This window comes from Budorcas taxicolor, chromosome 11 (assembly GCF_023091745.1).
Source record: "Budorcas taxicolor isolate Tak-1 chromosome 11, Takin1.1, whole genome shotgun sequence".
Taxonomy (NCBI): Eukaryota; Metazoa; Chordata; class Mammalia; order Artiodactyla; family Bovidae; genus Budorcas; species Budorcas taxicolor.
In genome coordinates this window covers 127,314,604-127,339,934 of record NC_068920.1, presented here as the reverse complement: position 1 = coordinate 127,339,934, position 25,331 = coordinate 127,314,604, and the positions used below count along the sequence as shown (strand labels likewise).

The 25,331-nt window shown below is 40.5% G+C and overlaps 1 protein-coding gene across 1 annotated transcript in view; it reads left to right on the top strand.

Annotated features, from left to right (window-relative positions):
• AAK1 (AP2 associated kinase 1) overlaps window positions 1–24,411 on the top strand; it is a 152,013-nt gene extending 127,602 nt beyond the window's left edge. Inside the window, exons 15-22 of the mRNA XM_052648743.1 lie at window positions 215–372; window positions 1,756–1,860; window positions 7,674–7,769; window positions 18,911–19,012; window positions 20,077–20,178; window positions 21,568–21,678; window positions 23,298–23,408; window positions 24,317–24,411. Coding sequence (XP_052504703.1) covers window positions 215–372; window positions 1,756–1,860; window positions 7,674–7,769; window positions 18,911–19,012; window positions 20,077–20,178; window positions 21,568–21,678; window positions 23,298–23,408; window positions 24,317–24,411 — 880 coding nt within the window. The remainder of the gene's footprint in view (window positions 1–214; window positions 373–1,755; window positions 1,861–7,673; window positions 7,770–18,910; window positions 19,013–20,076; window positions 20,179–21,567; window positions 21,679–23,297; window positions 23,409–24,316) is intronic.
• Window positions 24,412–25,331: the final 920 nt, after the last annotated feature.

The window sequence follows — 25,331 nt, the reverse complement described above, 5'->3', positions numbered from 1 at the left end:
TAGTGAATCACAAAATAAAGAGAGATGTTTGTTTCAGACAGTGGAAAGGGCATCTGTGGAAACTTCCATTGCCTCAGGAAGACCTGTTAGAAAAATACTGTGGAAGATAATGGTTTGACTTAGAAGATAATTTGATCTTGAAACAAGAAGAATAGATTGACCCTTTTCAACCTTCATGTGTCTTTTTATTTCGTGGGGGTGGGAACCTACCTAGGTCTGCAACCACCACTCCTTCAGGCTCCCCTCGGGCCTCCCAGCAAAATGTTTATAATCCTTCAGAAGGTTCTACGTGGAATCCCTTTGATGACGACAATTTCTCCAAACTCACAGCTGAAGAACTGCTAAACAAGGACTTTGCCAAGCTGGGGGAAGGTGAGTAATCAGTATCTTTTTGAGGGTATTGAACCTTAATTCTAGAGGGATATGCCTGTGAAAATGTAGGCTTGGACCCAAGACTTGACTTTGAAGTATGTGTGCAAATCAATTTATGTTTTCACCAGAGCACTGAAGTCTTTTTGTCCTCAGGAAATCCTGGTCGTGTTGTGGGGGCAGCAGGGAGAGTCGGAAACATTTAGGACAGGTTTGGTAGCAGAGATCAGTATGATGTCAAGCACATTTACTCTTTGGAGGTGTGTAATGGCACTTTGTCCTAAGTGGGTGTATTATCCCAGAGGATCATAACTGCTCACCCTGAGAGTGTGGCCTCACTGAATCTTTGTGATCAGAATTCTCTGCTCCTGTTGACTAACCATGGCGAGGAGATCAAATAAGTAGAAGGTACCGTTTCCACCCTCAAATCCACCAGCTAATTTGAAAGGCAGGATGCCTACACACACATACACACACACACTCTCTCTCTCTCTCTCTCTCTCTTCAAAAAACAACAGTATATACCCTGGGGAAAATTCTACAGTATGATACAGTTCAAAAAAAAGTACCTCAGTGTCAACAAAAGCACAGGCTAAAAGAATGGTCAGAACGGAGTGAATGATAAGAGCTTTGACCAAACATTTTAGCTTCATTATTTTGTGGACGTCATTTAAAATATGTATAGGCTTCCCTGGTGGCTCGGTGCTCAAGAATCTGCCTGCCAGTGCAGGAGATGCAGGTTCGATCTCTGGGTTGGGAAGATTCCCTGGAGAAGGAAGTGGCAACCCACTCCAGTATTCTTGCCTGGAAAATTCCATGGACAGAGGAGCCTGGCGAGCTACAGTCCATGAGGTCGAAAAGAGTTGAACACGACTTAGCGACTAAGCAACAACAAAATCCATATGCTTTCTTGCCCTTTTTTTTTCTTGTCTCTATTTTTTAATAATTTCCTGTCACTCTTCTTGTTATTCGGCTGTTGGCTTTTACATTAAGCTGTTGTCATTGTGCCCGTTCCTCATAGCATCTCACTACTGCCATCTTTCTTCTCACTCGCTCTCCTAACTGCTTCTAATGTGGAAAACAGATCATCACACTCATTAGAATTATGTAGAGATAAATGGACTAAGTGTGAAGGCTGAAGGCATTCTGCTGTGAGTAATACGCTCAAGCTTTAGGGCTTTAGACTTCCTTTCTTTCCTCAGCTGTTTCTCAGTTACTGCAGTGGCTAGATAAGGACCTAGAATAGCCAAGGTGTTGCCTTTCTGCGGTAAAAATAGTCAAGTAGTCAAGAGTAGATGTCAGTTTGGTGGATGCCCTTCACCTCCTGCCTGGGTGTGCATTGTGGGATTCTCCTGGGATGAACTGAGTGGTGTTTTGTCCCTCCAGGCAAATATCCTGAGAAGCTTGGAGGCTCTGCTGAGAGTTTGATCCCAGGCTTTCAACCAACCCAAGGTGATGCTTTTGCTGCTCCCTCATTTTCCGCTGGAACTGGTTAGTATGGCAGACGCCTGTAACTCAAGACTTCACTGTCGTCACCTTCCACTACTGGTTTCCAGTCCACAGATGACCCTAGCATGCCAGCGAGCCCCAGATCCTGGGGCTAACGTATTTTCCTTCCTTCAAAAGATTTGCTAAAAAAAGATGGGGATTGAAAAATGATCTAGAGTTACTTTGAACTAGATTGTCAGAATGATCTGGCAGTAATATACAGGATTTGTTCTCTCAAGTCCATAGACATATTTTTAAGCAAATATTTCTAAATTTCAGAAACATCACTCTGTTACTGTCTTGTAATTGCTTAGGTTCTTTGGAATGACTTGGAGGATTCTAAGAATTAGATGTTCTGTCCTGTATCTGAGATTCTGCTTATGCTGATTTTTGTGCACGTGTGTCTGTGCTTCTGGAGAGGGAGAGAGGTCTTTTTAAATGAGACTTTTAAAAAAATCTTGAAGTAATAATAAAAACCTAATTTTCCCTTTTATTAATAAACAATATATTTTATTTAGTAATTTATAGGAAAGCATAGAGAAGAAAGTTAAAAGCCCCATGATCACATCCCCAAGAAATTAACACAAGAAATACCATTTTGGATACCATTTTGATGTCTGTTCAATTCAGTTCAGTCGCTCGGTCGTGTCCGACTCTGCGACCCCATGAATCGCAGCACGCCAGGCCTCCCTGTCCATCACCAACTCCTGGAGTTCACTCAGACTCAAGTCCATTGAGTCAGTGATGCCATCCAGCTAGTAGCATTTAATCCTTTTAGGGTCACAGAGATCTTTTGAGAATCTGAGGAAAGTTATGGATCTTCTTCTTTATGAACACACAAGTGTCCACTGTTTTGTACACAATTTTCACCCTCAGTTTATGACTCCAACATACATTTTTATAGTCACATTTTAAAGCCTGATTTTTACTTTAAAAATTTAGCATTTTCCCCCTTATATCATTAAAGAAGCTCCTCAAATGTAACTTTTAAATTGTCTACATAAAATTCCTTTATATGGATATATCCTAGTATATTTAACCAAGTACCTTTTTCTTAAACATTAATTTTATGTTAACATTTTACTGTTATAAATTCCTCAGCAATGGATGTGAGGTTTTGACTATGTTCTTTGTAGGATGTGGAATCTGATCCTTCAAAATTGATCTTTTGAATTATATTGATTAATTACTGCTTTTAACTCTTTATATTCTTTCTTCCTGCTTTCTTTATGTGTGTTAGTAGTTTTTCTAACCTCATAAATTTATTTATTAGAACTTTGGCTGTCCTTCCGTAATATTTAATATGTAATGAGTACTCTTGCCTGGAAAATCCCATGGATGGAGAAGCCTGCAGTCCATGGGGTCGCTAAGAGTCAGACACAACTGAGTGACTTCACTTTCACTTTTCACTTTCGTGCATTGGAGAAGGCAATGGCACCTCACTCCAGTGTTCTTGCCTGGAGAATCCCAGGGACAGGGGAGCCTGGTGGCTGCCGTCTGTGGGGTTGCACAGAGTCGGACACGACTGAAGCGACGCAGCAGCGGCAGCAGCTCTCTTATTCTTGTTTTCTGGACGTTTTTAAATTTAAGTTTTTATTTCTTTACCCTAAAGTTACTTAAGATACATTTTAGTCGCATTGTGATAATATGGCCTCTGTAACGACAGGGGTAGTTATTGCTATGGAGGAGCTTTCTGTTGCCCAGTTAGTTATTCATTTTATGTACATTGTATGGGATTTAGTTTTCCATGTTGATAAATATTAGTCTACAACACAATGTTTAATGGAAGAATAATAGCATTGTATTTAACATCACTTTTGACGAATACTTGCTGCTGCTGCTGCTGCTGCTGCTCAGTCGCATCAGTCGTGTCCAACTCTGTGCGACCTCATAGACGGCAGCCCAGCAGGCTCCCCCGTCCCTGGGATTCTCCAGGCAAGAATACTGGAGTGGGTTGCCATTTCCTTCTCCAATGCATGCATGCATGCTAAGTCACTTCAGTCGTGTCCAACTCTGTGCGACCCTATGGACAATAGCCAACCAGGCTCCTCTGTCCACAGGGTTCTCCAGGCAAGAATACTGGAGTGGGTTGCCATTTCCTTCTCCTGACGAATACCTAGGTTGTTACTAATTTTCACCACATAAACATTCCTGAAGCTAATATTTTATTTATATCCTTTACCATTTCCTTAAGGTAACTTGTAGGAGATTATTTGCTAAATCAACAGATATATATATGTTTAAGGCTTTATGGTACCTATTTCCAAATCACTTTCCAAGAATGCTAATCAAATTTTATTTCAATTAACAATAGATGAAAGTAATTTTCATGTCATTTTCCCACCCAAACCAGCTTAGAGGTTTTAGATAGAGGACACTGTTTACTGGCCATTTGTATTACTTTTGGGATTTGTGTTGTTCGTGTCCTTTTTGTTGTTGTTGTTCTGTGTTTGTTTTGTTTTTATTAATATGTAAGAGTGCTTCATGTGTCATATATCGTAGGCATTCCCACCAGTTTGTCATTTGTCCTATGTAAGTGTTATCTCATCTGACTCTCTCGACAACCCTCGAGGGTTGCCATACCATCTGCATATCAGTTATGGTTGAGGTGACTGAGTACAGACTAGTCTCTTTCCCAGAGTCGCATAGCTAGTAAGTAGCAGAGTTAGGACAGTTAGTGTCCTAACATTTGGCTCTAGAACTTCCTCTCTCAGGTTTTCTGCCTCATAATAAGGCAAATTTAGTAATATTTTCCTAGAAAATTGTCTATAGTTTCAAAAAATTTTTCAGTAAGATGGAAGAGTATGTTGAAATCTTCTGTAGTATTTTTTTGGTATACACCAGTTTTATTATGTGCATTTGTGTTTCTCTTTTTCTTGGTAACTCTAATTAGAGATTTGCTGTTTTATTATCTTTCAAAGACAACTCTATAGAACTGTTTTTCTGTCTTCTAATTCTTTGACTGTTGCTGTTATCTTTTTGATTGCAGTTCCCTTTTTTAGGCTCACTTTGCTGATTTCAAAAAGAATACATAGTAAATTTTTTAATTCTTAGAAAAAAAATTTAGAATTTTTCTCTCAATATAAGAGAGATTTTCAACCAGCTTGAGTGTGGGGAGGGAGACTGTAATCTCCAGGAAGACTTTTTCACCCATAATTTATTACTCCCTTGTCTCCTTGCTCCAGTTGCCCACCCTACCCCAACTTTTGAGGATTACACTGTTATTGAGAGTGCTTTCTAATAGCTGTGTGTTTCCCTTGTAAGAAAAAACTCAAATTTTAACTGTATCTCATAAGTCTTCATATGATGTTTTCAGTGTTAATATTTTGAAATAGGCATTTGAGTTATTTGGAAGGTGTATACTTCAAATATTAAATAGTTAAAACTTTTTGTGCATTATTTTTTATTTTTAGCTTTGTTGTCTGGTCTGTAGAATTTTTCAGTTTATTGGTATTTTGGTCTGGTTTACAGTGCTCAGGGTTGGATATTTAGTTTGACTATACCAAATGTATAAAGAATTGGTCATTGTCCTTGAGATGAAACATCACGGTGATGACCAGTTATGGTGTGGGTAGGAAAAGAGGGTCGTGGAATAGCTCTAGGAGAGTCTTCTTGTTGCTGAATCCCAGCATTTAGTACACTGCTAGGCTCAGTACAGTCTTGTTGAATGAAGGAAAGGAGTTGCTTTCAGCCAAAGGATAGGAGCTTGGATTCGTCAATGTTAATGACAAAGCTTCCTAATCATTTTCCATCCACTTCCAGTTTTAATGCCTAATTCTAACTTATTATATATCTTATGTTTTGTTGTCTGTCTGTATAAACTTTTTTTAAAGAGTTGTTTTTTGTTTTTATTTTTGTGTCTTCTCCCCTTTATGCTTCCTTTGAAGACTGTAAATGGCAGTTTTTTTAAAGGCCCAACAATTAGAAAACACATATTTGAGTAAAATTAGGGCAGTAATAACAGTGAACATATGTTGAATACATGCTCCACACTAAGCGCAGTAAGTGCTTTTATTCGCTTTATCTCCAGTGATCCCTCACAACAGCCCACAAGAGCCTGAGTGACCTGTCCAATGTCCCAGGTGGAGAATGACAAAGTAGAGATTTGTACCTGAGCAGCCCAGCACAGTAACTGTAGTCATAAACACATTTCAGAAATCTTATAAATCAATGACATTAAGCTTTTGCAGACATTACAGACATCTTTTTCCCTCAGTTTATGCAGCATTTTTCTATGAACATTTGGTATTTTCTCTGTGTTCATATTTGTAGTGTGAATGAAGAAGACTCTTCATTCTTTACAAGTGAAAGAAAATTATATCTAAGTCCCAGAAATGGAAATATCCCCATTTGTATGAAGTGCAGGGTGGCAATATTTTCTGGAAGGTTTCTAATCAAGCTCAGATGGTTCACTGATTTTAAACCTTCTAACCAACCAAGGGAGGAGCTAAGCAGGAAATGTGGCAGTGAGTTGGGGAGGATGACACAAGGGTTATCATCAACATTTTTATGGTAAAAGCTGCAAAAATGTTACTAAACTATGTCCATACATTAGAGGAGAAACGGGCAGATGATTAAAACTTGACCTTGTACCTCTTTTTTAAAAATAGCCCACTTTAATGATATTCTCAAAATGACAAAATTAGGTTAGGAGAAGAGTAAGGAGTGGATGTGGCTATAGTGGAGTACAGGGAAGATTTTTGTTTGATAGAACAGTTGTGTATCATTGTTGTGGTACTTAGACTACTTTATACATAGAATCAAATTGCAAGGAACTATATATATACACACCCATACACACAAATGAATACATGTGAAAACTTGTATAAATGGGATAGAGGTGCAACAGAATTGCACCAGCCTTGATAATGAACTACAGTTATAAGAACTCGCCACTGGGGGAAGCTGGTTCACGGGGTCCTATGTACTGCAACTTCCTATGAGTCTATAATTATTTGAAAGTTAAAACTGTTTGTACATCCACTTTATAAAAGGCTAGATTAGATTTTAATTCAGAAACAAACTGATTATTAAAGTGCAAGGTACAACATGGTAAAGTAGGCACTAGGAGACCTGTGTTTTGATCATGGGTCTGCTGGTGGACCTCTGGTTAGTCTCTTAACTTCTGGGCTTCATTTTCTCTTCTGAAAAATAAGAAAATTGTGCTAGAAAATCCTGAGATCCCTTCAAGCTCTGGTATTCCTTAAGGTGTATAGATTTTTTGTAAATCTATAAGTTTGCCAAATACAGAATGAATGCCAATAGTATGGTAAAGGTTGTCCAGAGGTTAGGGCTTGTCTAACCTTGTAATAAGCAAGAAATCAGTTTCTGTCTCTCTGTTTGCCTAGCATTACATTAGACATTTGGTGATAGAATAGGATTCAGTCCCTAAAGAACCTCAAGAGGGAAATGGGTACAAAGGAAGTACCTATACACATATTCTAGATTACACAATAGAATTTGTTTACCTACCAAAATGTGTGATAGGGCTAGTGTTGCTGTAGGAATTCTAAAAGAGATCACTAGACTGCAGTATCTAAGGAAGAAGAAATATTTCAGATGTACAGCTGTCCTAGTTTTATCATTAACTGCATCTCAGACTGTGCTGTAAGGACCAGAGTGTATATCTCATACATTTGCTATTACACTGAATTATATACACTCATTTCTCTTTATTCTGCCTCTAAATTTAGACTTACTTTATAATGTGAGGTGGGTTAATAGATGGTAAATACATCTAGATTTACTTGATGTTTTCTGCTTTTCTTTTTTCTCCCTGTCTCCTTGACCCTTCTTTCCCTTCCATCCAACTCCAGCTGAAAAAAGGAAGGGTGGGCAGACTGTGGATTCTAGCCTTCCTCTTCTAAGTGTATCTGATCCTTTCATTCCTCTTCAAGTACCTGATGCACCAGGTAGGTAAATAAAACTGAAGTTAAGTTACATCGCAGGGCCTCTTGAGAGTTCTGTTTTAAACACTGTGAGAACAACCTGCAGTCCAAGACCTAATAATAGGTACTGTTGTATATTTCTACTGTGTCTCAATAAAAGGGACAAAATTCACTTGGAAGGCACTTATCCTTAGCAAAGACAGTAAATTCAGCTCAAATTATACCAAATTGTATTCCACATCATATCAGTGTTAAGTTTCATATCCTTGACTGTGTTAATGGTAATGTAAAGGGCCTGTGTATCGCAAAGAACTTTTAGTCCAGTGTGATGATAACAGTGTTGGGGGTGGGGGGTGTACTTACAAGCACATGATAGAAGGAATAAAATCGTAATAGTATAGTATACTGATTGCATTATGAGTGACTTCCTGTTTTGTTCTAATGTGCTTTTATTTTTATAAGACAAAAATACATAATAAAATTTGATAGGGAATGTGAGTCTGGAGACCTAGGTTCCACTACTTTCCACTATCTGAACTTGACTTTTCATCATCAAGATAAGTAGTTCTCATCTCCCCTACAATCTGCCATGTACTGATTTTTAAGTAAGCAGTCTAAAAAAGTAAGAAACAGTTAGCATGGTCTGATTGAAACAGCTTTCAAAACAATGCTTGGATGCTTTCCAGTTAGAGTTCATGATGCCAAAGATTTCTCTTTGCTCCCCTCCTCATCCTTTTAGGGGAAGAGGCACACAATGTGAGGGACAGAAGTTGCCCTTTCCTTCTTGATCAGTCGCTTTCAAAAAGCAAATAGATCCAGCCCCTTAGAAATAACTGGCAGTCATTTTGCTGTTGATAGTTTTTCTTTTTCCTCATTCTTACTACTCCTGTTGATTCCTTGAACTAAAAGAATCTGCTTGATTTTTTCTTCTCTCCCAAAATGTCAGAGGGATTTATTTGATTGATTGCTTCACAATTGGAAGGGATTGTGATATGGAAATCCTCTACTTACAAAACAGACCCACAGCTTGGGTACCAAGACAGTTTTTATTTCTTTAGATAGTTTGTTGACCCTTCTAAGAAGCAGAAATTTGCCTTAATCAGGTAGTATTGTGTGTAACTGGCTGGACCTGGAGGTAGGTCAAAAATACTTAAAATCAGTAAGAAATTATTCAGGTAGGGTAGTTAAAGAAATGAGAAGAAAGGTGTCAAATAGAGGTCCTTTTCTTTGTTGCATCTTTCAGGTATGCCTGGCAGGGCCTAGACAGGCCAGTTTCAAGCAGATGCCCCGTCAGGTTCATGCCTTGTCCTTACCCAGATAGCCCATGAGCTGCAGAAGCTGGAAGGGTGGCCTCTTGGCACAAGCCAGAGGATGAAAGCATAAATCATACATGTTACTCCTTTGAATTCTCAAATCACTGAGCAAAAAATCCAGGCTTCTTACCACACCCACAAAGCCCTGATGATTCTGGCCCTTGGCTGCCCCTCTGCCCTGAGCTCAAGAGCATTCATCCCCTCAGTTCTTCCTTCAGTAAGCTGACCTGATTCCCACCCCAGGGCCTTTGCACTTTCTGGTACTCTGCTTGGAAAGGTTTTCCTTCTTGTCAGTCGACATTTGGGTCTTGAGCTTAAATGCTGTCTTCTCAGTGAGGCCGTGTGGTCCTGTGGGCACTGTCAGTCACACTCCCTGGCTTCATTCTTCATAGCACTTATTGTGACATCGTCTCTTTTTGCTTCTTCATTGCCTCTTGTTTGCTTGTTCAGTCCCCACCAGAACGTCAGGTCCTAAGGGAGGGACCTTGTCTGTCTTATTTGCAGTGTACTGCCAGTGTACTGTCGGGAATACTGCTGGGCATAGCTGGCACTCACTGAGTATTTGCAGATCAAATGAATACATTAAATAAAACCTGAGGCTGAAAGGCTTTTGGCGGTCCCATTACTCTCCTTTCCTGTCCCCAAATACCAAACCCCAGACTCCTAGCTCCATAGCCTTCCATGTGTGACTCTGCCCAACCCCGATCCAGGCCTGCTACCCACTGTTTGAGGAGATATAAACAGCCCACAGCCCACATGTCAGGAAGCTGGCAAACCCCTGGATGAAAGTAGTAGCTAAGCTCAGCAGATCCTCAGTTCCCTCTTTTCATGATGCTGTCTGGAATTTGGGCTAAGGATGGCACGTGACCGTTGTGTCTCTGAATATTCCATTTACTTCAATGCCCAGCCTGTGGCACATTGAGCATTCAGTTATAGCTCTTTATCCCCATATCCTTCCGCAGCATCTCGAAATACTCCAGTGAGGAAAGGGCTGAGAATTTAGGGTCTCTGGTCCTGTGGCAGACTGCGGGTTTGTCTCCTGCCCCTCAAAGCAAGCAGTTGGTCACTCTCTCCACCCCATGGGGGACACTGGTCAGGTGTATTGGTTGGTTGGTTTTACATACCTGCTTTCCCCTCCTACACTCATCCTTCCTGGTGGTGAGAGTCATGGAACCTCAGTCTCCTGACAGCTGTGTCTTTTGTGACTTGACATTTATTTTATGTGCTTTAAATGTTTACACATATAATGTCCTTCGAGCCTACAGATAATACAGATGGGTGGGTGTGTCACGCGGTCTCTTGCCTTGTGAGTGAGGAAGGGAGACCCTAATTCTGTGTGATTGAGCTCCTTGCTCTTTATTGGCCCACAGCCCAAGGCAGCTAGTGGTCTCCTTTGCATCCATCCCAGATCAATCAGGCCTTTGACTAGAGAGCTCAACTTAAGGTTTAGGGAAATACAGGAACTGTTTGAACATGTAAGAGCTTGGTTCTAGCTACTTAGTAGCTAGGTGGTTTTGGTCAAATCACTCCAACCCTGTTCTTGCCTGAAAAATTCCATGGACAGAGGAGACTGGCAGGCTGCTGTCCATGGGGTTGCAAAGAGTTAGACATGACTGAGTGACTAACATTTCACATGACATAATGCTTCATGGTTCATCCATATTGTAGCATATGTCAGAATTGCCTTTCTTCTTAAGGCTGAATAATATTCTATTGTGTTTTGTTCATCCATCCGTCAGTTGACACATGGTTTGCTTCTGTCTTATTCTGTTGTGGATAATGCTTCAGTGAACATGACTATGCAAATATCTCTTCAAAACTCAAGATTCTTTGGGGTATGTATCCGAAAATAGAATTACTAGGACGTATGGTAAATCTGTTTTTAATTTTCTGAGGAACTGCCATACTGTTTTCCACAGCGACTATACATCTTTACATTTCTGCCAGCAGTGCTCAGAGTTTGAGGAAAGGATTTTTATAGCAACCCCTTCATACTGAGCTTTCGACATCAGTGTTCCACAAGACTAACCAAGAACGCATTAGTTGCCCCATGAGCGCTACTTCCTAGAATTAATAACTTAAAAAAAAAATACTTCTTGGCTTACAGCCCTCTGTCTTCTTTTGACAAGCAGGCAAGAGAAGCTGCATTTCCTTAGTGGTTTGTTGTTAAGATTGGCATTCTTCTCAGAGCTATTTGCTTGGCATCTTCCTCACTTCCTCCTGCTATCTATCTTGTGATATTAAAAGGTCCAAAGTAGATTAGAGTGTGTGTCTTTACTCTGGAGGGAAAGTTTTTCTTCCCACAGATTCAGTTCTCTAAAATGGACTTGGAATGGGTCATGGAGATTGACTTTTGATTCCAGTGTGCAGATGTCACAGGCAGTTTAGTGCCTGGTTTCTCAGTGATAGGAGCTGTTTAGAGTGGCTAAATTCTAAAAACAGCTTCTCTTGTTACAAGACTTCAGGGCTCACACCCCAAGTCAGACAAGACATACAATTTCCAAAACCACAAAGCTGTAGCAGCCATATCAGCTTTTTTGATGAGGCTTGCATCTGGCTTTTCTCTGTCTTAAGTTCAATCTGCTTTATTCCTCGTGGTCCTATTTCTGATTAGGGTTGGAATGGGCCCTGAGCAAGCCCTTAGTCTTACTAGCCTATATGAATAGATATCTATCCTCATTTTTGAGATTTTAAGAGAGAAATTTTACAACTTGCAATATTCCCTGGTCTCATGCCAGGAAGTGGTTCTGATTATCTATCCTTAGACTGGTTTATGAAGAATTTGTTACCCTTTTTGTGACATATGTTTTCCATAACTAAGCCTTGAGAGGAGAGGGATCTACATCTGAAATGGATGAATTCCTGCCTCCAACTCCAGCAGTTGCCTTCTCCTCTCTTCTCCTAGTCCCTGACGCCATTTGACTGACTTTTAAGGAGAGGGGTGGTGCTCAGAGAAGACCCTTTCACTCCCTCCTTCATTTCAGAGTTCTAACAGTCCTCTCCTTCAAAAGCAGTCTTGGTTTCCACTGTCCAGGATAACTAATTCTGCATCCGTTTTTCTTTAGCAGTCTACCTTCTCAGTCTTTTAACTATGATTTGAGTGCTTTTCCAAGCACTTAACCTGACTCATTTTTGAGAACCCTAGAGACTTGGGAAAGAACTGATTATAGTACCGAGAATGTGATAGGAAAATACCACCAATGGAAAAATAGGAGCAGACAATTCATAAAAGACAAAGTATGAATTATCAGTGAGTAATTTTTTTTTAAGTTTACTATCATTTAATTGGTATATATAATATACCAGTTATAAAGCAGTGAGGTGCTGTAGCTTCTTCTGTCAGCTTGGTAAAGATGGAAATAAGCCAGTGCCTCAGGCTTAGTGAAGGGATCAGAAAATGGACACACTCTGATCCTGCTCGTGGGAACATCGTTAGTACAGCTCTCGGGGTGGACAGCATGGTCTTTGAGGTTTTACTTCCTTATTGACTTAGCAGTTCCTTTCTAATACATTATCTCCATGAAGACATGAGTATGCTTAAATATTCATTGAACAATCAGTTTATATTGGAAAAGAATGAAAGAGTATTTGTTTAAAACTCAACAGTTGAGCTTCCCTGGTGATCCAGTGGTTAAGACTCTGCCTTGCAATGCAAGAGACACTGGTTTGATCCCTGGTCAGGGAGAGCAATAAAGTTTGTGAGCCCCAACTACTGAGCCTGTCCTCTAGAGCCCGGGAGCCACAACTGCTGAGCCCACATGCTGCAACTGCTGAAGCCCACGTGTCCCAGAGCCTGTGCTCCACAACAAGAGAAACTACTGCAATGAGAAGCCTGTGCACTGCAGGTGGAGTAGCCCCTACTTGCCCCAACTAGAAAAAAAGCTTGTGCAGCAACGAAGACCCTGGGCAGCCAGAAATAAATAGATCTTCCCAAAAAACACTTAACAGTGGCTATCTCTACAAGGGAAATTTGAGGTAGTTTTACTTTTATCCTGTAGCTTATGTATATTTCCCAAATTTTATACAGTCAACATATTATTTTTACACTAAGGTAAAAAAAAAAAGCAATTGCAATTTGTTCTTTTTTCAAATGAGAAGCTAGCTTAGATATTCCCCCCAGCCTCATCCCCCTGTTTACCTGGCTGGGCATGTCTGAGCTGAGTTTGCACAATGAACAGCTCTCTGCATTGCCCAAAACCTGCCACCTTGGGGCCACTCATTTTAGCTCCTGCCGTCAGTACCAGTTCAGAGCTCCAGTGTCATCATTCAGCTATCTGTCTTCTAAGCAACCAGTTCCTACTTCCTGATTTTCCACTCACATTATATGATTAAACTTTTAGAGGTTGATAGCATCTTTAAGTTTATCTTCATTTTATCAGTGGGAAGACTTTTTCTTTTTTTTTTTTAGTGGGAATAGTGGGAAGACTTAGATCCAGAGAGAGACAGTGATTTGCCCAGGTTCAGTTCAGTTCAGTCGCTCAGTCGTGTCCGACTCTTTGCAACCCCATGAATCACAGCACGCCAGGCCTCCCTGTCCTTCACCAGCTCCCGGAGTTCACTCAGACTCACATCCATCGAGTCAGTGATGCCACCCAGCCATCTCATCCTCTGTCGTCCCCTTCTCCTCCTGCCCCCAATCCCTCCCGGCATCAGAGTCTTTTCCAGTGAGTCAACTCTTCTCATGAGGTGGCCAAAGTACTGGAGTTTCAGCATTAGCATCATTCCTTCCAAAGATTTGCCCGAAGTGCCACACATACTTTGTGCAGAAACCAGGTCCCCTGGCTCTTTTTTTTTACCTTTAATGTTATTCTTTTTTAAAAATCAATTTATTTGTTTTAATTAGAGGATAATTACTTTATTGTGATGGTTTTTGCCATACATTGACATGAATTGGCCACAGGCATACATGTGTCCTCTCCACCTTGAACCCTACTCCCACTTCCCTCACCTGTTTTTCCTCTCTACATGCTGCCTCCACCTCCCACTTCACATTATTCAAGGAATTCTGCTTATTCTATTCTCATACCAAGGCATTTGAGAAAATTCTAGAATTTCACCCATTTTCACTACTGTAATCTCACACCTCATCTAGTCCTGTTACTTAAAAGAGACATTAATCCTCTTTTATGTGCTAAGTATTTCCATTTATAAACACACAGACACATTAATTTCTAATAAATATGCCCATTTAATCCTGACAACCTCTTATCCTGTATCTACAGGTGAGAAAACTGATGCTTAGAAAAATTAGGTAACTAATGTAAACTCAGGCCCTTTGGTTCTTTCATGTTGCTTATTTATTTGAGCGGATTTTGCAGACCCCAGCTGAAAATGTACAGTATCGCAATCAGAGATTAAATAAATAATAACCTCCCCAAATCCAGGAATTTTCTCCCCTCTCCCTCCAACACACATGTAGAATCGGAAGCCGGATCTGAAAATATCAGAGTCAGCCTAGGAACTGATATAAAACTGGATCATTTTCTTCTGTTCATAATTGTCCACTGCTTTTCACACATACTGGAGTAAGATGGAGTCATGGACTTTTGATTCTAACACAGAAGATACTGAAAACTCTTGTAAAATGTTTCTTAGGAGGATTCAGTCATTGCAAAATGCAATTTATGAATTATTTCTTGGTTTCACTCGTCTGTCACTTTGTGTAATTGAGAAATAGAGTGTGAGCCTCTATGCATTTCGGGTATGAGCTGTCCCAGAATTTGGGTTTTGGTTTTGCTCCCAGGGAAGCCACTTCCCATCATTCAAGTAAAACTATAGAAGTCTTTGTTCATTAGATGGCAGCAAGTCATATGCTGGTGTGGGACTTGGTCATAAGCTTTTGAATCCTAAAGAATACTTCCCACACAGTTTCCTAGATTCATCACCCTCTCCTCTTTCCTCTGTCATGATACACAGCCTCAGAGTGTTTTTATAAAAATGTGAGAGAGGCGATAATTTGTAAAGTGAGGGACATCAAAACCAGACCTTGATACACTTGGGAGGCACCTAGGCTGTGGTTTAGAGGCTGTCAGCCTCCTGTAGCTTTTCTTTTAATTTCTCGTCAATTTCTCCATTTACAGTGACCAGTAATGACCGGTAACAGTTTAAAGTTTATCTTCTAGGAGTCTGTACACTTTCATTTATGGCTGTGCTGCATCTTCACTGCTTTGTGCAGGCTTTTTCTCTAGTTGTGGCGAGTGGGGCCTGCTCTCTAGTTGAAGTGCGTGGGCTTCTCATGGCACTGGCCTCTCTTGTTGCAGAGCATGGGCTGTAGGCGTGTAGGCTTCAATAGTTGCAGCATGAGGGCTCAGTAGTTGCAGAACACAGGCTTAGTTGCCCTGAAGTATGTGGGATCTTAGTTCCCTGATACAGATTGAATCCATGTCCCCCACATTAGTAGGCGGATTCTTAACCATTGGACCACCAGGCAAATCCTGAGTCTGTACACTTTAAAGCAATCGAAGCCTTAGTTAAACCAGAAGGATGAATCTCTGTACGTAAAGATCTGGGTCCTAGTCCTAGCTAATTCTGTGACTTACTTGCTAGAAGATTTTAGGCAATTGGCTTCACGTTTCTGAAGCTGTTTGCTTATCTGCAAATGAGAAGGCTAATTGGATAAGATCTGAAGTTCCTTACAGTGTTAACATATCTTTTGTAACTTGACCATTGTGCATGAACCCATGTCTGTGAAAACCCCTTCTCTTCTGGTTATGAAGCTAGGCAGACCCTTTGTGCAGCATGGGGAGGAAAGTTTGAAGTCAAGTCCAGGCTCTGCCATGTCCCATCTGTGACTTTGGACAGGTCACACATTCTCAAGGTCTCTGATGTCCATTCTCAGTTGCATGGATATTCCTAAACCCCAGGGGGTTTTGTGAATAATGAATGAGAATGTTTGGCATTGAACTCTGCAAACGCAGGCAACAACCTTTGTTAAAATAGCACTGAGTAATGGACTGCCCACTCTCTGCAAGAGTGCTGGTAGTGAAAGGAGCTGTTTCTGTACAGGCTGTGGCCTAGACTGTCACTCTGTGTTTTCTGCCTAGTTTTAACTCTGATCCCCGCTTCTCCCTCCCTAGTTCCCATATTTGAATATTCTTAAGTAGCAGTGACCATACAGGTTATCTGTGTGAGCAGCCTGTTTACTTTGAGGTTTGGTCAATAAAGAAGCCTCCTTAAACATGGCCATTTAACCCACCCCCACCCCATTCTATCTCACCATAAACACACATATGCATGCATGCGCACAGGTTTCTTTTACCCTCTCATGCTTTTTGCTAATGGCTAATAAAAAATTAGATTCTTGTTGAAGGACCTGCCTTTCTGCCGTCAATCCTCTGTTCTCCCCACCTCTCCAATGAAGCCAAAAGGCAGAGATGTGACAGAGGACGAGAGGGAACCGGGAACTGGGGATCAGAAATGAAGAATCTACCTTCCCTGCCTTCAAGGGCTATAAGAGAAGTGAAAGCAGGTGTTCCAGAAAGTTCCTACTGTGACAGAGAGTGTGGGGAAAGGCTTAGAGATGATGTTTGAGTGACTAATACGAAAAGGTTGGGGAGTAGGTGTCTGCATTTTACAGGTAAAGAGATCCGTTTCAGGAACAGCCCCAGAGTCACACCCACTCACTGGACAGGCTAAGACAAACAGCCCTCCGGTGAAAGACAAACAAGACGTGGGCTCTTTATTTTTTATCCAGGACTTCATAAGATTGCAAATGTCTGAGTGCTAGAAGTGAAAAAAGCAGATCATCACTTTTTTTTTTTTTTTTTAACGTGAAAGGTCCTTGTTAGGGGGGAATAAAACCAAAACCAGTGCTCAGAATAATGAAAAATTAGATTTTGGGGGAGAACCATCTTACTTTTGCCAGTATGCACAAAATTGCCCAAGATACTTTAAACATCTTTTCTCACCATGTCATGTATAGTTCAAGAGTAATGCTGATGTTTTTATGTTCGTGCACTTGGTTAGAACCCTGAATTTTGTCCTCTACTACTCAGAAGCTGCTTTTTTTCCTCTTTCCTTCCTTCCTTCAATATAAATTAGGTATCAATGAGAAATGTCGCTTACTGGTATTTAATTCCAATATATCCGCATGTTATGCATTCCAAAAACGGTAAGTTGGTTTCACCTATAAAAATGGCTTTTTCTCCAGTGTTAATTGTACCAAAGCAAGTTATCTTGCCAAGGCACTAAAATCCATTATTTTGTTTCATCTGTGCAGTTATAGATCATCTCAATTACAGGTCACCTAAAATTTGGCTTCTGTCCCTCAGTGAATATCTGTTTCATCTTTGCTTATCTCTATTCCTGATAGCCTAGAAGAATACAGACTAAGATATTATATACACGCAGTTGTCACTGCTTTTTCTTAAGATGTCTTAGTTTTATTTTAATGGCAGTTTATTTCTGAGGTAGAAAAGACATTGTTGACAGGCCTTTACTTAGGCAAGTAATAGAATTTGTGTGGTCTCAGTCTCTCTAAGTTAAAGGAAGTGTGAGCTGTTAATTCGTTTCTTTCTATAAGAGTCTGTGATTCATTATTTTGTGTCAAGTTAATGCTCTACTTTTAAAAGGTAGAGAGTTGTTGAAAGAGTTGTCTTGGAAGGAAACTTAGTGTGCATGTTATCACACATTAAGTTATCAGGTGTGACAAATCTGGTGGCTTCTAATGTCCTTTTGTTCTTTAGCCAAAAGACATCAAAAGTAATCCACCTGCAGGCTTAAGTGAATTTAATAAGATTTGACAGTTCAATAATGAGTACTGGGAGTATCACAAGCTGTAAGCTGTAAGCAGTAAATGATTGTTGAAGTTAAAACCTAGGTGTGGTTTCATTGTTTCTCTTGGTGAGTTACAAACCATTTCTAAGTGCAAGTTCAAAAAAAAGGGGAGAGATTCAAAACTAAGCTCAGAAAGAGAGATGAACACACAGAAACTCATATGTTTATGTTTATGGCAGCTTTAGTAGTAGTAGTGTTAGTCGCTCAGTCGTGTCCGACTCTTTACGACCCCACAGACTGTAGCCCACCAGGCTCCTCTGTCCATGGGATTCTCCAGGCAAGAATACTGGAGTGGATTGCCATTCCTTCTCCAGGGGATCTTCCTGATCCAGCGATCGAATCCGAGTCTCCTGCACTGAAGGCAGATTCTTTACTGTCTGAGCTACAGGGATCCCTATGGCAGCTTTATTTTTAATAACTAAAAGCTGGAAATAACCAAAAGTCCATCAGCTGATGAATGAATCGACAAAATGCAGTGCATTCATACAGTGACACTCAGCAGTAAAACAAACTGCTGATGTGTACCACAGCATGGAGGAATCTCAAGTGTTCCATGCTGAATGAAGGACATCAGAAAAGACTACACACTATGTGGGTAATGGTAGAAAAAGCAAAGCTACAAGGACAGAACACAGATCAGTTGTTGCCAGGGCCTGGGGCTCAGAGGAAGGCATTGACCAGAGAGGGGCACACAGGTCCTTTTTGGGGTGATGGAAACCTTCTGCTTCATTATTTCAGTGGTGCTTGTGTGTACATTTGTCAAAATTCATCAAATTGTACTCTTAAAACTGGTAACTTGTATTCTTATTCAGTGTAAATTATATTGCAAATTTAAAAACAAACACATTTAAGGCAGCATCTTGAATGCCTTACAAAGTGACTAGTTCATTTGGGGAAATAATCATTTATAAACTTTGAGAGCCTGTTTTTAACAAGATACTAGCAGTATTTGTTTTTATGCTGAACCTGTATAAAATTTAGAGCCCTCAAATGTTTGCATAGGATATGGTAAATGATTGGCTTACTTGAATATCTCATTGCATTTTTGCTTTCTCTTTACTTCTCTGCCCAACCTAGAAAAACTAATTGAGGGACTCAAATCTCCTGACACTTCTCTTCTGCTCCCTGATCTCTTGCCTATGACAGATCCTTTTGGTAGCACTTCTGATGCTGTAATTGGTAAAGTCATTCTCTCTGTGTCTTCTGTTGTGCATGATATGTGTGTCTGTTTCAAGAACGGCAACCCACTGGTTAACAGTTCCCTACTGGTAACCGAGCGGAGGAGTAGAAATGCTGAAAAGCCTCCTGGTGTTGAAGCATTGCCTTGTGCTGACCCAGAAGCCAGGGCTAGTTAATTTCCCTTGTTATCACTCCAAAGGAGTGTTTTCTCTGCCTCCCTGCAGCAGAAGGCACGGCTGTTATTTATGCCTTTCTTGAAACACTGAGATTTCTAGAGTGAATTTCTTATGAATGAAGGGGAATGTGGGAAAATTGACATTTCATTACAAAAGCTTTGTGAAAGAAGTTGGTCTTAAGGTGGTCTTTACCTGTAGCAGATTCTTCTTTAGAAGGCCTCTATATGTGCCAAGTGTCAACAACTGAGAAAGCATTTGCCCCATGGTGAAGCACCAGGAATAGAATCTTGATCTGGTGGCTTGATCTGCTTGCTTTTACATTTTCTTGTGCTCCAGCCACAAGGCAGGCAAGACCCATAAAATATCTGGAGTCCCTGTACTGTGGGGGCACGAAGTCCTAGAACTCAGAAATGCATGACCCTTCAGAGAGGTGGGCCTCCAGCTGGGGGATGTCGCATGGTAAAGAGTACCTCCAGCTACATCATGGCACAGGATTCAAGACGGACCAGTTGCCTTTGCAAGACACAGAACATGTTTGCCCCTAAGTTTATCCCTTAAGAAAAGCACCATTCCCTGAAGACATTAACGTGCCTTCAGCCTGTCTTCTGACATGTAAGAGATCTGCTGGGGTGGCTCGTGTTCTGCATTTATTTATAAAAACTGAGAATCACCAAAACTAGCCACAGTGGTTAACCACAGTAGTGCCTGCTTGGTCAGGGAAGCCCAGACACTCAAATCAACAAAAAGAAAGCATCTTAACGTGCTTTCCATCGTGCCTGAAATGGGCATTTTAGAGAAGTGCAGAAGAAAGCCTTCGCAGAATCATCCCAAGAACCTTCTGATTCGCTTTTCCTCACCCTTTCCTCTCCTCTCTTAATGCTGCAAAAGAAAAAGCTGATGTTGCTGTTGAGAGTCTGATACCAGGACTGGAGCCCCCGGTGCCTCAGCGCCTCCCATCTCAGACGGAATCTGTGACCTCGAACCGCACAGGTCAGTCAGGAGTCTCTACAGCTGCAGGGACCGGTCAGTGCCAGCAGCGCTGAGTCAGACGTTCCACCTGCAGCCAGTGGTCCTGGGCTTATTTATTTCTCAGCCTGGTTAGTTCCTCCCACTGTGATGCTCTGCATCACTATAGCTCCAGCTTCTAGAAGTTGAGGGATGTGTTTCCTTGGTAAAGAGTGGAGCACTTTTTGAGGCTGTGTTCTCTATAGAGTGATTCCTGAGCTTTCTTTCATTTCAGTCTTAAGAATTTTTTCACTGGTTCAGGTTCCCTCTACTTTCTTAATGAAAGAACTGTGCTGTAAGGATACCCTTAACTCCTCCAGGGTACTGAGCAGTCTTTCCCTCAACAGTATCTGTCATGTCCATGGGAACTCATGCTATGTATGTTAACATTCTGTTCCCAGCCCAGAGCTTTGATCATATCTGGATGATTTGTTATTAAATCGTAGGCAAAATTGAAATCTTCCCTAGTTTTGTCATTGCTTTTAACCCAATTTCAAAGTTCACTCTTAGTAGAATTCCTTAACTACAGTTCCTTAAATAGAGATTTGATAACCTTCATTTTGTCGAGTCCGTAATTACCTTGATAAAAGTGTCCACTTCGCCAACTTGGAATAGGAACAATTAGAAGTCTGGGAAATATGAGAATAAACTCAACCAGGTTAAAAAAGAATTAAGATAGGAGACAATATGGTTCTTTTTCTTGTGCTTGCTTGGCTGTTTTCTCCTAGAAAACTTTTGCAGAAAACAATTCATATGTTGAAATACTTGGAACTCTGAATTTTATCTTTCCTCTGTTCGTTAACTAAAAGCAAAGTCAGGTGCTCAGAGGAGCAATTCACATTTAAAGAGTACTAATAAGAGACAAGATAATTCTGTTTTGAACGGGCATCGGGTTTAGTTCTAGAAGGTGCTGTCTAATCAGGTCATATTCTGCTAATAATAAGCCAGGGACAACCCACTTCTTGTCAGCTTGGATACCTCATCCTATAATAAATGTTTTCAGTGAACTCTTAGGAAAGATTTAAGTGAAACTCTTTAGCTGCAATGTCCTTTTTCCCAAACAGCGCTTGTTGAGAACTGAGTTGGCAAAGTTTTATTGGCATCCAGACCATTTACTTGCTTAACCAGTAACCTCCAAGCAAAAAATTCTTCCATATTTATGTATTACTCTTAAGAGAAGTTTAGAAATACGCATGTTTCTATAGATGAAAATCCAGAGTGCTTAACGTGTTTCTTTTGGTTTTCTTCCTCCCACCTTGGCTCATATGTATAATATAAATGCAATAACTCAAAAGCTAAGACCTAACCAGTGATATTGTTGTGTGTGCCATTTAATGCCGTCACTGACCTGGGATGCTGTTAATCTGGACTCAGATTCTCTCACCGGGGAAGATTCCCTGATTGATTGCTCTCTGCTTTCTAACCCCACTACTGACCTTCTGGAAGAGTTTGCCCCCATAGCCATCTCTGCTCCGGCCCATAAAGGTAAACACTTTCCTCTCCTCGAGCCCACATGTATCCTTAGAGGAGAAGAGAATTTCCCTTAACAAAAGTCTTTGCTAGTGAAGTTTTCTAACCACCTCCTTGAGTGGAAAACTCGCATTTGTACTCTTAGCCCCTGTGTTAAAGTTCCTTTCACTAAGAATATTTAATCAGGCTGGGATGGCAGATTGTGGAGGTGTGGCTTACAGTCACCTCTAATGCAGATATCCCATGCTTTCTCGTAAAGACACAGCTACCTGCCTTTGTAGTCAGCTCAGGGAGATGACTGACTGTCCACGAACTGACTCTGATTAGATACTAGGTGGCCTTAGAACTTAAAACTGTTTCATTAAATTGGATTTCAAGTTTTTTGGTAGTGATTACTATAATAAAAAAGCACTGTTCCTCAAAAGTCAGTCTTCAAAGATTGAACTCAGAAAAGGTTTAAATTTTAATTACCCTTGGAGTCATGATTAATTACTAGCGTTCTCGTTCTAGTCTACTATTTTTATTTCTTTGTCTTGTGTTAATACTGGTTTGAACTTCTGCTGGACAGAAAAATAGCTTGAATTGAGTTCTGTTCATTGAGTGGTTTGTGAGAGTGGCAGACACAGAACATGGGCATCCAGTAAACTTCTTTCTGGGCTCAGACAGTGAAAGTGGTTTTCTAGAAGGAGCAAATACATATAAAAGGAACAGCTGTTAAGTCCTTTCTGAAGGACATGTAGGAAGCAAGCCTCCCTGATATGACTGAAAAATAGTTAGCCTTTAGTTTGCAATGGTAATAGCTGAGTTTTTGTTTTTATCCTTGATAGCATTAAAATAACTGTGTTTTTATAGAACGTGTAGTGACAAGTTTCCTATTTAGCCAATTATGTCTGACAGGAGTGTGTCAGCTGTGATGCATAATTACAGAGAAGCATCACTTGCAAAATTGGTGCTCAGCTAGCACTTGCTTGTAGAATAGAGAATAACTTCTAGCAAACTTCTGTGTTAAATCTCAGTGCATGCGATCTTGTGCCCCAGTATTCCTGGGATGTCAGAGTTTGAAAGTCTGTTTTCCCAATTACAGGGCAGTGTGTCCTTTCAGAAGTATTTAGTTTTGTTTTGTCTGTGTATGGCAGGCTATGGTCCATAGGATCGCAAAGAATCGGACACAACTGAAATGACTTAGCACTAGCACATACAGTGGTTACTTCTTAAAGGGCAATTAATTATCTCCCTGCTACCTCTGGTTTTGAGTTTTTCTAGTGTTGTTAGTCCAGTCTCTGTTAGCTCAATGAAGAAGATAAATGACTAACTCCCTTACCTTTATGAATTACTGATGTTGAAGAGATCTTTCACAATAAGTATATTTAATGACCGTATAAAGGTAGGGAGAACTCTGCCTGTAACCCTTCTCCCTTCTCATTTATAAAAGTCTTAACATGGCTAGCTCTAAAGCATTTTTTTTTTCTATTTCCTCAAGTTTTCCAGCTTTACTACTTTTATTTCAACTCAGGAGAATAAGCCTTTTCATCTTTAAAAGCAACAGTGATTGTGCAGTTGCCCCTAGTGTATGCTGTCATTTGCTGATCTCTGCCTCTGTTGTTTCTGCTTGTGTACTTGCGTTCTGTATTAAGCTGCGGAAGACAGTAATCTCATCTCAGGTTTTGATGTCCCTGAGGGCTCGGACAAGGTGGCAGAAGATGAGTTTGACCCTATTCCTGTGTTGATAACCAAAAACCCACAAGGTAAGAAAGAGAGGCTGGGGAAAAGAAAAGAGCTTGATATCAGCTCTCTTCAAAATAGTAATGTACCTAATGTAGAAAGGGGGGAAGGCATTAACATTTAATGAAAGGAACTGGGGGTAATAACAATCACTGTGGGCTGGACCAGTATAGATAGTTGGAAGTACACATAAAGATACTAATATAGGTATCTTAAAGCATGACTATGGTATTTATTTAGAGAGAAGGAAACTATTTAATAGTTTGACTACAAGCTGGTTTTTACAAAGTATCAAGCTAAAAATAGTGATCTTCAGTAAATGGAAACCTGAAGATCTATATCAAAAAATGAACTGAACATTTTTTATCATAATTAGAACAATCTGTGATAAATACTCTTCCCAAAGAGATTAATAATGGTGCTTTGACACCATTTTGCATCTTTTAGACATTTGCGGAGTATCCTTTTTTTCCTCTTTGTTATTTGAACGTGCCATAAAGCACTGACTTGCCATAAGGTCATCTATGTATTCTTAAAGCATGTTTTTATTGCAGTAGTCTTAATAACTACTTCCTCCCCAAATCAAAAATTACTGATTTTTACTTTATCAGTGAAGTGAGTTGATAATATCTGGAAATTATGTACAGCCAGCAGTTCTCAGGAAAAATAGATACTCATTTGAAAATAGCATGCTCTTTGCAAGATCTCCTGCCTACAGTGTGGTGTGCACACAGTGCCTGAACTTTTGGTGGGAGGTGGTGGATAACTAATTTATATGTTTAACAATTAACATGTAAGAGTTTTCAAAATGTAAATTGTTGCTTCTCCAGGATTTTTTTGTTTTGATTTGGTTTTTTTCTCCTTTGCTTATTCTGCACATCTAAACCTTAACCCTCTGTGTTTTGTACTGAATTCCTCTCTCCACTTCCAGGTGGGCACTCTAGAAACAGCAGTGGGAGCTCTGAGTCCAGTCTTCCCAACCTAGCCAGGTCTTTGCTGCTGGTGGATCAGCTCATAGACCTGTAGCCGTGACCCAGTAGCAGATGCAGTTCTGTAACCTTCATACCGTAATACACATTTTCATTACGGAGTTATAAGAAAATGATTTTTTTTTAATCTGCAAATAAGGGGCCCTCTAGCCCTGATCTTCTATCCCTTGCCTTCTCCCGTAGAAATGATAAGGAAAGAAAATCACTTTGGCCCTCCAGATACTCTTTGGCCAGTTCCTCCCTGTTAGTTTGCTGTGTTTTCTCATTACCCTTCTTCAATAGCATTATCTTACATCAAGCACTAGATGCCATGAGCTTCACCTCTGCTGGGATCGACTCCACCACAAGCTTAACTGTAACTGAAACTAGTGAATTGACACCTTTGTCTCATTCTTGCTAGGAATGGCCTCCCAAATCGATCCTCCCAACCCCATCTCCTCTGGCCAGATGCTGATGAATGTGTTTCTCTGTTTTTGCTTTTCTATCCTGCTGCATTATCCTGAGGACATGGCTTCTTCAGTTGGTCTTGACTCTAGGCAGTAACCTAGAGATGGGTGTGTGGTTTAAGAGAGGGTAACACTGACTGATGGTTTATGTCCGGAAAGAGAAATTGAGCCCAGCTCTAGCCAACCAGCTCTGACCTTGTTTGATCATAGACTTAGCGAAGAGATTTAACACCCCATGCAACCTGCCCAGCATCCTTCCAGCATTCTGGCTTCCATTGAACCGTGATTTCTCAGATCTGGAGACGTGACCGCAAGTACTTGAGATCCTTGGATAAAATGTGTACATTATATAAATTCCAAGTATTGCCCTTCCTTTTAGTGTTTTAACTATCCCAAGCCGGGATCTCAGAATTAGACCAAAACAAGACAATATGGTAATATGATACCTTTTATTAGAAGACTTTTCACTGGGGGGTGGATGAGGGAAGGGAAGGAATTGTAGCAGAAACAG